The following is an 11,456-nucleotide window of genomic DNA, read 5'->3' as shown; positions in this document are numbered from 1 at the left end:
CCGCCAGACCCACAGCGCCGCTGATGTGTCTGGTCTCGCAGGGCCCGTGGTTTTCATTTCCCCAACACCTGGATGCAGTCAAACACCTGGCCAAATCTGACAAAATCTGACAAGCCTTTGTGATGGGATTTGGAAGAAATTCCCTGCAGATCCTGGCACAGTTTAAAGCTGTCCGCTTTGAGTTAGGACTTGTTAAGGAGGGTTATGTGAGCTGAAACCGGAGACAACCCTTTTGCTTCTATCTGGAGCCCACATCTTGCCTGGAAATGGGGCATGACCAAGCAAAGGGGTCGCTTGCTGTTTGTATTAAAAGGGGAAGATGGCCTGTGTGCTTGCCAGCAAGGCCCCCACATGCTTTCTCTATTAGAGCCAAGCACAGAAACTTATCAAAAACATATGTCTGGTGTTAATCATCTGGACTCGGGCTCCACTTGGGAGTCTAACTAGCTGTTCCTTGGCAGAAGGAATCTGTTGACCTTCTCAGCTTGCTTGAAGAGGGTGCAGAGAGGCATTTCAAACTTTTAGATGCTGGTACAGAAAATGTCTAGCTGCACCTAAGGACTAATTAAAGGAAGACTGCAACACTTGAAGGCTGGAGGCTGCAGCTATGAAGACTGTTTTTACTTGGATGTTGGTGAGCTACCCCAGGGCAGTAATGGTGCAGGAGCCACCCGTTAATGTGCAGTGGGCAATAGTACTGGATTGATGAACTTCATGAATTCAGCCCTGTTCCACCCTCCTCAGAAGGAGCCAGTATGAGAGCCTGGACTGAATGAACTACCCAATTGCAACTAGAAAAGTTTTTGAAATCCTTTAAGAGATTGACCACAAATTGATCAGGGAAGCCATATCAGATGGGTTCTCACAAATTAAATGGAATTCAGTTCAAGGAGGGTTGGTAGAAGGTTGGACAGAGTTTTTTGAATGTTCTTTTAATAACAAAAGAGCCAATTCCTGAATTCTCAGATTACATGTAACAAATTCTGCTGAGACCTTTTTTACATATTCTGAAATAATCAGTTCTAAGACATAACAGCATTCACTCTTTTTCTTTTATTATATTTTCTCAAATAAACTTCCCAAAAGGAAGATATTTTAAGAGCATTTTCAAACATCTTTGGCATCACATAAAAAAGAAATCTCGTGTAAAAAACGAAATGTCATCTGAATTTTTATAATACAAAGGCGCAATCCAATATGAACATATAAAATATATACAAATATAGTGCATGGTCAGTCACTTAATACAGCTCTCTACAAAAAAGTAACTTTAGAAATTGAAAAAAACAAAGTAACCAGTTAATCACAAAACTCCTCCCTTCGTTCCCAGCCTCCAAGTTTCTGTTTAGTGTCCCGAGGGAGGGAAGAGAGGTGGGTTGGGGAATTTAGGGGGAGGGGTGGCCTGAGCCCCTCAGTTCCGCCACGGCCTCCACATGGAGTCCGCCGTGAGCGAGGGGCCGCTGGAAGGCGACACCGCGTTGGGGCCTACGGAGGTCCCGCTGTTGCTGGTGTAGACTGGGATGACTGGGCCGCTGTGAGCGAAGGCCCCGTTGGGGATGAGGAAGGCAAACTGGCCGTCGGGAGCCGGCACCACCTGGAAGCCGCCGAACACCTTAGCCGCTTCTCCAGCCGGGCTGCCCAGCTTGCAGGGCGCGCCGCCGGGAGGGGGCGCCGCACCCCCGGGGATGGGCACGAGCGGCGGAGGCGGCGCGAACGGCGCGTGCTGCGGACCTCCGGGTCCCGGAGGGGGTGGCGGCGGCGCCTGTAAGGCGGGGTGCGGCTGCCCTGGGTAGGTCATGGCGTTGATCTGGGTCATGCAGTTGGCCAGGTGGCCGAGGAGTCGGGTGCGCACCTCGGTGTTAACGCCCTCACACGTGGACAGGAAGCGGGTCACCTCGTTCATGCACTCGCTGAAGCCGGCGCGGTACTTCCCCAGCACGCTCGGGTCTGTGCTTAGCGCGGCTGCGGGCCAGAAGGAGACAGACGGGTCACCGAACAGCCCTGGCCCCGAAGCCGCCGCCTCCACCCTGGGAGGTCCCCGCGGCGCGCCTCCCTGACCACCCGCCCGCGGAACTGCCTCTTGGCTACCGGGCTGGGTTTAGAAAAACCATCCGCCTCTCCACACTAGCTTGGCGACCGAACCCGAGACGCTCCCTCTCCGTTCCCTGTCGGTCCATTTAAACCGATCTCAAGCCTCAGATTTGCCTCCTCCCCACCCTCGCGCGATGTGACCTTGGATAATGCCCTTCCCCCCTTCTCCACCATCCATCCGAGCCGTATTTCCCGTTCTGTAGTGGGGGAGGAGGGAGTGTTAAACCTGAAGACCCCAGGCTCCACGCAGCTTAAAAACCGCCACGGTTCTAAGTCCTTTCGCCCCCACCCGCTTCCCCCGCTGCCAAGCCGCCCGCAGCCCTCGTTGCTACAACCTCTCTCCCTCCCTTTCCGGAACAGTAACAACTTGGAGTTGTGGCTATAAATAAGCCCCAGACCGTGGGAACGCAAGAGTGAGCCAAGGCAGTAAAATGTAGCTGAATGCCTCTCACAACCACTGGCGGAAGTCTGGAAGAAATCACCGCGGGGAGAGAGGGACGCCCGCAGAGGAGGACGCGGCGAGCCGCCCTCACCCGTCATCTGCGCCCGCTGCAGGTTCCGGAGGTGCTTCACTGTCATTTCCAGAATGTCTGCCTTCTCCAGCTTAGAATGCCGTGAGCTCTGCACCGAAGAGGCAAGGGAGGAAAGTGAGAGCCCCGCCAGCGGGCTCGGAGTGCTGGGGGGGTCCCCCCCCCCGGCCGTGGTGGCGACATCCCTAGACCCTGGCTAGAGGGGCTCAGCCCTACCGCCTCAGAGAATGCAGTGCAGGCGGAGAAGATCCCGCTGGCAACGGGGTTTCACTCTTAATACCTGATAAATAGTATTTTGGTTTTTTTATTTAAAAAAAGCAGAATTACCCACTTACATCTTTCTTAAGAGCATCCAAAATCAGTGTTTTCAGCTGGCTCAGACTTTCATTTATTCTTGCTCTTCGTCTTTTCTCCATGATAGGCTTTGATGACTGTAAAGAAAAAAAAAGGAGAGCTGAGTTCCCATGGGACCTGCCATTTCACCCCCTCGATTTTAAGGAGGAAAGGAGCCCCCAACCCCGTCTTAATCTCTTGGGGCTGCAAGAGATGCAGGTACTGCCCTTACCTTTCTGTGCTCAGATGCTGTCTTTGGTTTATCCGGTGTCGTGTTGACACTGGCTGGGGTAGCAGCCACCGGGGACGAGGAATTTTTCTCCATTATATCAGCTGGCATTTTTTCTTTTTTGTTTTTTTTAAATCCCTAGAGAATTTTATTTTTGGAGTTCTTCACACACACAAAAATTGTTTTGTTTATGTCCCTTCTACTTGAGACTTTCGCAAAACTACTGAGCAAGTGCTGAGGGTTTATTACAATATCTTATGGCTACTTGGTGATCGGTAGCGCAATTCCAGGACCAAGGAGAGAGGTAGACGGGGGATTCCGCTGTTATCAGCACCAGCTCCGGATCCTGTGTGATCCCCAGGCCCTGGCGGCCTCTATATATATCTGGGACTGCACGCGAACGGCTCGTGTGAAACTTCCCAAACTTTCTTTCCCACAGTAACTTTCAGCCAATGGGAGGAGGAGACACGCGGCACCGCTCGTGGACCGCGCCCCCCCATTGGCCGCCAGGCACAAGGCCTGGCGGCCAATGGCGCGCGCCTGAGCCCGGGGCACCAGAGGCTACAACGTCAATCAAAAGGATTTTAACCCTTCGCTACTCTCCCTGCTGGGCTTTGCTTTAGAGAGGATTTTTCCGCATTGGGTTTGCTCTAGTCTAGTTTATTTCTTTTGGAGCTAGGGTCTTTGCTCCTTATTTCCGTTCATGTGTAATAGAGCTGCTTTGACGCTAATAAGAAGTTCATTTGAAATATATTTTTTAAAAGGTTTAGAAGGGCAAGGATAAAAGGTTATAATTGCAGTGGTTAAAAGGGGGGAATTGTGTAAGGGCGTGAGTTACGGAAACATCCAAGTGATTTCCCGCTCAGACTCCGCACATTCGGGGGAGTAGAGGGGTGAAAGTCGACCATGCAGAAAACGGACCAAAAAAATTCCTTCTTGCATGCAGAAAAAGTGCCTCCATCTTACATGTGCAGGTTTTTCATAGCAAGGTGGTTTTTGATCCCCGCCCTCACCCCCCACGCGCCCACCCCGGCCCGGCCTTCATTTCTCTTCTGGAGTTGGGGCCTTGGACCCCGCTCTTACCCAGGAAACAATCAGAATAATTTCCAACTGAGCCGAAAGGAAATGGAATTTCAAATGAAAGATGAACAAGGGGGGCTTTGATGGCAATGCCTCAGGGACGCGCGCGCGTCCTCGCCACCCTTTCCCTTTCCACCCGCCGGCTCTCGATTCTGCTGCATGTTGAGGTGGCGAGCGGAGCGGCAGCCTCTCCCTCCTTCTCGCCCCGCGGGCGGCCGGGGCAGCCTCAGCACCCGGCGCGCGCGGGCCCTTTAAGAGCTACACCAGCCGAGCTGCAGTTTGACATCAGCCGGCCGGCAAGGGCGCGCCAGGAGCCGAAGCACGTGCCAGGATGTTTTATTGCCGCCGCGGCTGCGGCCCGGCCGGGAGGATGTGTGTGTGCGTGCGTGTGTGAGTGTGTGTGCGCGCGCCCCGGGGGCAGGGAGGCGGGGGGCTGCGGCGGGCGGCGGAGCGCGGGGGCTGGTTCCTGGTCCCCGGGAGAAGCCAAGAAGGTAAATAGCAGCTGCTGTGCTCGAGCCTGGGAAAACCCCGCCCCCTGCGCCTTGGCCGGGGCTCATTGGCGCGCGCTGCGTGTGGGGTGTGTGTGTGTGTGTGTGTGAGTGTGTCCGGGCCCCCCTCCTCTGGCCCCCGCCGGGCCAGGAATCCGAGGGGGCGGCGGGAGCCGAGCCCCGGAGCTTACCACCCCCCACCCCCCACCCCCCACAACTCCGCCGGGCCAAGGTCAGCCCTTCCGGGCGGGGAGCGCACGCCCTGGGGTGGAGAGTGGGGAATTATTCCAACGCCCCACTCCACCCCTGATTTCGGGCTTGAGGTTTTAACTCTGCCGAAAGCCTCACTAGCAACAGCCCGGGGGAGGGGTGGGGGGCCTTCTTGTTTGCTCCCAGTCCCGGCCCTCCCTCCCACCGCGGGGCCTCCGGCGCCCGCCGCGGTCACGAGATGCCTGACCGCACTTAGGAAGCGGCCGGGTCAGCCTCCTGCCTCCGCTGGGCGGCTGCGGTTAAAGCGGCTTCGCGCCGCCAGCCCTTTCCCCGGGTCCAGGGCGGCCGGGCAGCTCCCCCTCGCTGCGCCCGGGAGGCCGCCGGCGGGCGGCCGGGAGGAGGCGGGCGGCGCAGGCGGCTGCGTGCTGCCGGTTGGCCGGGCGGCGCGCCGGGAGGAGCCGCCGCTGCCGCCGCCGGGTGCCACGTGGCGGGCGCCGGGCCGGGAGCGCCAGGGCTCTGGCGGCGGCCTCCCTGGGGGATTTGCCGCGCAGGGCGGGCGACGCGTACTGTCCCGGCCGGCAGGCCGGCCGCCACCGCCGCCGCCTCCCTCCCTCCTACCCGCTTGCCCGGATCGCCGGGCCCTGCGCCCCCACCCCTTCCGCCCTTCCCGCCGCCGGGGAGCTTGGGGCGCTGCTCGGGCGGCTCGGGGCAACCCGGGAGCCTAGCGCGTCTTGTTTGATGTCGCCCCCCGCCCTTCCAGCCCTTCCCTAGGCTTAGAGGCCACCGGAGGCCTGGCACACATTTCTCAGTCACTTCATTCCTTCCTTCCTCTGAGCTCCCCACTGAGGCAATGTTGTAAATGATTTCACCAGATCTCGTCCCGGATGAGATTCAGCGGTTCCCCACTCTAGGTGACCTTGGGCAAAGCCCCTCTCCTCTCATTACGGAACGCATGCTCTGTGCCAGACACTGTGTTTAAAACCCTGGGATTACCACCACGAGAGATAGAATGGCAGCTTGTAAGGAGTTGCAACTCTGGAGGCAGACAGACTCTGATTTTCTGATTGACGACCGAGCATTCCTCTATTATTCCTTTCTTTTAGGGCTTGGATGATGGCCCAAGCCATCAGATCAGGAGAACCTAAAAGAAACACTGAACCACACCGGTATGGGCAACACTATTTCTGGTCTGTATGGGGGGGGGGTACAGGGATAAATACAATAGTTATTGCCCTCAGGAAGCCTAGGGCAGAGAGACACTGAACTCTTTAAGTGCATCTGATATCTGCCTATTTCCACGTATACTCCTTTGGTAGGTCCTAGGTTCAAGAGAGACAGCTATATATCTAGATAGAAGTAAAATGCTATGAAGTTTTAGGATAATTGAATTACTCATAAATTGGGGTATCCTGGAAAAAATTCCTCGAGGAGGTGTCCTGTGCTTTGTATATTGAAAAATAGGTAGGATTGGGGCATTGGAAATGTGGTGAGTCATAGGGCTGGGGAGGATGGCAGTACCCATGACACTGAATGCCTAGACTTTGGAACTTGAGGTGTTTATTCAGGGAACATGGTCTGGAGCCTAGGGTGTGTGACAGCCAGGAGTGTAAGAGGCACTGGAGGAGGAGGAGGAGACTTAAGGCCCCTAAACATCTTGCTAAATGACTTTGGATTTCTCTTTAGACAGTGGAGAGCTATGAAATGCTCTCGAGCAGAGAAGGGACATCAAAGTTCTCCTTTAGAAAGATGGCTCTGGGAAAACGTGGAGAGTGGTTTGCAAGGTTCAGAGGCAGAGGGCCCAGTTAGGAGGTTCAAACCAGTAAAGGAGGTTCCTAGATGACAGGTGTAGACTGACACTCACCCGGAAGCACCTGCCTAGAACTAGCTCACCTGGGCGTTGACTGCACATTGTCCAATGATCCAAGTTCTGCAGAAACTTGCCTACCCTTTACTGCAATGTTCCCCCACAACCTGGACTCCAACCAAGGAATCCTTGTGACTGGGACCGAATTTACCTTCCAAGCCTCATTTCCATCTTCCAAGACAGCCCTCAAGTCTGCAGCCAAACCTGTACCTCATTGTAGGCCCGAGTTTACTCACTCTTGCCCCTCAGGCTACTCTCTGGGATTTTTTTGTGTGTTTTCTTTACACACTGAGGAGTGGGCTGTGCCCTATCATGTTCTGAAGAAATGATGAACAATGCCTCCTTTGTTGACCTGCAACCTGGGCCAGTGGGGAAGGACTTTTCCTTCTTATTTTAAACAGATGGAAAAGTGGTGATGACAGAAAATTGTCTGTTGCTTTTGAAAAAAGTGGAGTTTCCCTGTGTGTTTGACATCCTCTTGGTGAAAGGTGATGAGACTATGAAGTTACCCTGCTTTCTGCTGTGCAGACTTTGCAAGCTTCTTAAAAGGCTTCTGCTCAGCATCTGACTTTAAAAACTGCATAAATACTCTGACCCAGATTCTTCCAAGGAATGAAAGTCTTCCCAGGGAAGATTGTTAACCCTTTCCAGGTTACCCCCAAATCTATGAGAGCCAGTGACTTCCTCTATTAAACTCTGCTATGACATTGACTGCTGTCTGCTCTTGGGCCCTAATTAACTAGCAGGGCATGCCACCCCCTGTCGCTTCTAGCCTAAGAGCCTTTTTTTTTCCCCCTGATTCTGTCATCTCCTGAGGATTTGGCACCCTGAAGGTGCGTGGAGAATGTTGAACATAGTCAAGTTATGGTCTCACTGCAGTGCCTAAAACAGCCTCATTGGCCAAATAGTTAATCAACAACTCGTTTACTGCCACTTTAGGAGTGCTTAGGCTGGTAGAATGAGCAAATAATTTAAACACACACACACACACACACACACACACACACACACACACATTTTCAGATAGACAGAGCCGGTCAAAATTTTGCCATGAATTTGTTTCAGGACCAAATAAACAAACAAAAAAACAAGCCATGAAATTGTCAGCCCTCCATCCCAACCATTCAAGTAGAAACTTTCTTTGCAAATGTGCTCAGATGCTATTTTTCAGCATCCTTATCCTGGGCAGTGAAAATAGTACTAACCAACGGGACACTCTCCACACCTTCTCAAATGGGTAACTAAGCTCCTAAACTCAAAAGCCTTTTGGATTTGGAAAGCTCTTCTTAGAGAGAAACAGCCTTTTTTTTTTTCCATCTTCCTCATCCCCTCCGCCCCTCCCCCCAAAGTACAGAGAAAACTGAACCCTGTTCATCAGTGGAGGTCATTTCTTTGATCCCCATGTGAGACCAGCAAAACACCAGGAATCTTTCCCACTGTATCATGCCCAATAAATACAATCAGGGGCTGCTGTGTTTGTCTCCTTCCCCCTTTCTGCCCCATGAAGGGTGATTTTTCTCCATCTTATTGCATCACCTGTTTGCTTTAAACCATAAAACAAATAACCGCATCTCTAGTGAGACTCTCCTTTGTCCCTGGGTATCGGAATGGTTTGTGGGTTTGGTTTAAAGCTAAAGAAAGGAGAAAGAGTGAGAGAAGAAGAAAAAAGGTATTTTGCCTGAGGACTTGAAGCTTTTTTTTTCCTCCCCTTTTCCTCCGCTTGACTGACTTTCTCACACTCAGATTCCCTGCAGCCTGCCAGGGACGTGGTAGCTGCCCTGCCAAGAGCTATCCTGGGAGGGCTATTGAAAGAGCTTTGAGTGAGTACACACTGGGCGGATTTTCCCCTCCCCTCCATACCTGCTCCGCACCTGTACAGGGAGCAGTCCCACACCTATCACCTGATCGCAGCCCTTTCAGAGACCGTGAGAAAAATAAAGCCCAGGATAGAAGAGATGTTTGTCTCTGTAGGGCTGCAGCCAGGTCCCCACAGTACAAGTGCCCAGAAACAGCACATTCCTGCCACGGTGTGCACGCGTGTTTGCCCTCGCGTGTGCTGGCTGGGGGCACAGAGAAGGCGAGGGAAGCCAGGCATCACCTGCATGATGTAGTGACTGCCTTGCTGCCTTTGTCTTCTGGTATCTGCCTGACTGGTAGTTTTGCGATCCTTTACTAAAATCATTATTGTGGTCCTTCTAGATGAGTCCATATATGCTCATCACAGCAGAACTCACGACAGGGATTTCTGACCTTAAGGTTCACGGATGCACCCCCAGGGAACCCCCTGAAATGGAATTCAAAATTATGTCTCTCCATGCATATTTAGCAGGAGCTTAATAAATACTTTTTGAATGAATGAACAAATGCATCATTCCCCGCCCCCGCAAGGAGAGGGTCCACAGCTTTTAGCAGAATCTCAAAGCTTTTTTGACCCAGAAAGGTTGAGGAAGGTGGTCCAGGCAATCCCCGATTAGAAGTGGGTACTCTAAGGCCCAGAGAGGGCCAGGGAGTGGCTCAAACAACAGAGGGCCAGAGTGGGGGCCAGAAGCCAGCTCGAAGCCCTTTCCATCACGCCACAGTGCTGTGGGCTTTGGGAAACTGAGAATGGGTTTATAGAGTTGTGATCACTGCCAGAACTTGGATTTAAAATAGACACTTCAGGGCTTCCCTGGTGGCGCAGTGGTTGAGAGTCCACCTGCCGATGCAGGGGATGCAGGTTCGTGGCCCGGTCCGGGAAAATCCCACATGCCGTGGAGCGGCTGGGCCCGTGAGCCATGGCCGCTGAGCCTGTGCGTCCGGAGCCTGTGCTCCACGACGGGAGAGGCCACAACAGTGAGAGGCCCACGTACTGCAAAAAAAAAAAAAAAGACACTTTAAATAAATTAATTTAATTAAATTAAATAGACACTTTAATAAAGATACTTTGAATTTCCAGAACTTTTTTTTCCTTAATTTTGAGGCACTTGAGCGGCTCTGCACCCAGCATTTGGATGGAGAAAGGGATAGGCGAGAAAGGCAAGTGTCTACCCACAGAAGAGAATTCAGGAATGCTTGCAGCAAGAGTCCTGGTTGCCATGCAGTGGCATTCGAAACGACCACAACTCTGCATTCCATCTTTGATAAAAATAAGTTGCTACTTCTAAACAAAACTGCCTGGTTGGTTTCTAGCCAAGCTGGGACCTCGAACTGCAAATCGCCGGTGAAGGTGGAAAAACAGAAACTTTTCAGCATTGGCTCATAGCAGGGTGTAATGCTTTCTGCTTCCCCCCAGCCCTTTGGAAAACTTGACCACAGCCAGTGGGACCAAGGGAATGTGCACTTTTCTAATGGGCCCCAAAAGAGGATGGTTGCCAGGAAAGCCTTTCCCATGGGGCGGGGGCAGGGCACCGGGGACAGCTGAACTCCCACATTTGGCCACAGCAGCCATGGCGGGCAGGCTCTAAATGTGCTCTCAACTAACCTTTTACTCTCTGAGCAGGGCTGCAGTGAGGCAAGCCTGCAAGCCCAGGGATGAAGGCGGGCATTTCTGAGGGATTGCACGGTTGCTGACTTGCACCCTTGTGTGTGAAAGGCTCAGAACTGCACCGGGGCTGGTGCCTGTAGGGGCCTCTGGAAGACTCAGGAAGGTGGGGTGAAGTCTTAGACCCTTTAAGGGGCTTAAGCCCCTTAACCCAGGACATGGGTTTGCTGGGCTTGCTGATAGCTGCTCAAATTGTGACATCAGATCAAGTTTCTCAAAAACTCAAAAACAAAAACAATGCAACTAACCAAGAGAATCATTTGGATAAAACTTAGGGCCAGAAAGTGATATGGGATGAATGTAGAAGGCATATTTTAAATCAAAGTCGCTGTCATTGTTACCCTTGCTTATTTTCCTCAGCTTATAGGAAAGGGGTAGGGGAGGCAAAGTAAGAGAACTAACAGGTGGCTTAATGGGTCTGTTCGTTGAATGCATAGGAAAATTGAGCCTAGGAAGAAGTGACTGGACTAAGGTTTAACAGCCTCCCCAGAGAGGGAAGAGAAGGCCAGAATTAGGCTCGAGTTTCCTACCCACCAGTCCAGAAACCCACCCCTCTGTATCTGTATGAGAAGAATGTTTTGAAATATCATGTACAGCAAGTGACTAACATAACCACCAAAGATGGATCTTCTGGTTGAGAACCAGAGCTACCTGCTGGTAGGTGAGTGTGGTGGTGTGACAGAGTATGCCCAGCACACAGTGTGGTTAAATGCCAGGCTTGCTGCACCATGATTCCCTCTAGAATTTGCTCACCACCCTGTGACCTCTGGAAAAGAAGAGATCTTGATTTCTGAGTTCCAGGAGGCAGGAAGCTGCTCGCAGGGGCCACACAGAATAGTAAGAGGGAGAGGTGAGACAAAGAATGAATTTTTCCAAGTGGTAGAGAGATGGTATTTGCATGTGAGATACACATTTTCCTTTTATGTATCAGGCTTAGGGAACAAGAAAAGACAGTCCGGGCAGCTGCCACAACTGCCACTTAAGACCCTGGTGGGTTCTAGCATTTCAGGAGCTTCTGGTCTCTTCCACAGAGTTGGAGGGTACCTGTCTTCTTGCCTTGTAGTATTTGACAGTGGACAAGTCACTTTATAGTTCATTACAGCATTTTGTC

General features: G+C 52.4%; 1 protein-coding gene and 1 long non-coding RNA gene across 3 annotated transcripts; one reads left to right on the top strand and one right to left on the bottom strand.

The window, feature by feature from the left end:
- Nucleotides 1–897: 897 nt before the first annotated feature.
- HES1 (hes family bHLH transcription factor 1) lies at nucleotides 898–3,540 on the bottom strand. Of its 2 annotated transcripts, none has more exons than XM_059064048.2 (4): nucleotides 3,187–3,540; nucleotides 2,957–3,052; nucleotides 2,625–2,712; nucleotides 898–1,962 (listed from the first exon to the last, which is right to left on the bottom strand). In XM_059064048.2, the coding sequence occupies exons 1-4, from the start codon at nucleotides 3,292–3,294 to the stop codon at nucleotides 1,412–1,414; spliced, it is 843 nt and encodes a 280-aa protein (XP_058920031.1). In that variant the 5' UTR covers nucleotides 3,295–3,540; the 3' UTR covers nucleotides 898–1,411. The 2 variants fall into 2 exon arrangements, with proteins under 2 accessions (XP_058920031.1, XP_066890349.1); XM_067034248.1 differs by having other exon boundaries at nucleotides 1,032–1,962; nucleotides 2,544–2,712; nucleotides 3,187–3,539.
- A 2,491-nt stretch (nucleotides 3,541–6,031) lies between these two features.
- On the top strand, nucleotides 6,032–9,863 carry LOC131757097 (uncharacterized). The gene is made up of 3 exons (XR_009335805.2): nucleotides 6,032–6,127; nucleotides 8,569–8,645; nucleotides 9,785–9,863. It is a non-coding gene; the product is annotated as an uncharacterized lncRNA (long non-coding RNA).
- Nucleotides 9,864–11,456: the final 1,593 nt, after the last annotated feature.

This window comes from Kogia breviceps, chromosome 5 (assembly GCF_026419965.1).
Source record: "Kogia breviceps isolate mKogBre1 chromosome 5, mKogBre1 haplotype 1, whole genome shotgun sequence".
Taxonomy (NCBI): Eukaryota; Metazoa; Chordata; class Mammalia; order Artiodactyla; family Physeteridae; genus Kogia; species Kogia breviceps.
Note: the sequence above shows the minus strand (reverse complement) of the source record. Positions and strands in the feature narration are given on the sequence as shown.

Bases quoted from the DNA above. Each gene is read 5' to 3' on its own strand.
- HES1 (XM_067034248.1), bottom strand. From the start codon at position 3,294: ATGCCAGCTGATATAATGGAGAAAAATTCCTCGTCCCCGGTGGCTGCT. The intron at 3,053-3,186 runs GTAAGGGCAGTA...TTTTCTTTACAG, and splicing joins CAGCATCTGAGCACAGAAAG to TCATCAAAGCCTATCATGGA. The intron at 1,963-2,543 runs GTGAGAGGCATT...TCTGGCCCGCAG, and splicing joins CCAGACTTCCGCCAGTGGTT to CCGCGCTAAGCACAGACCCG.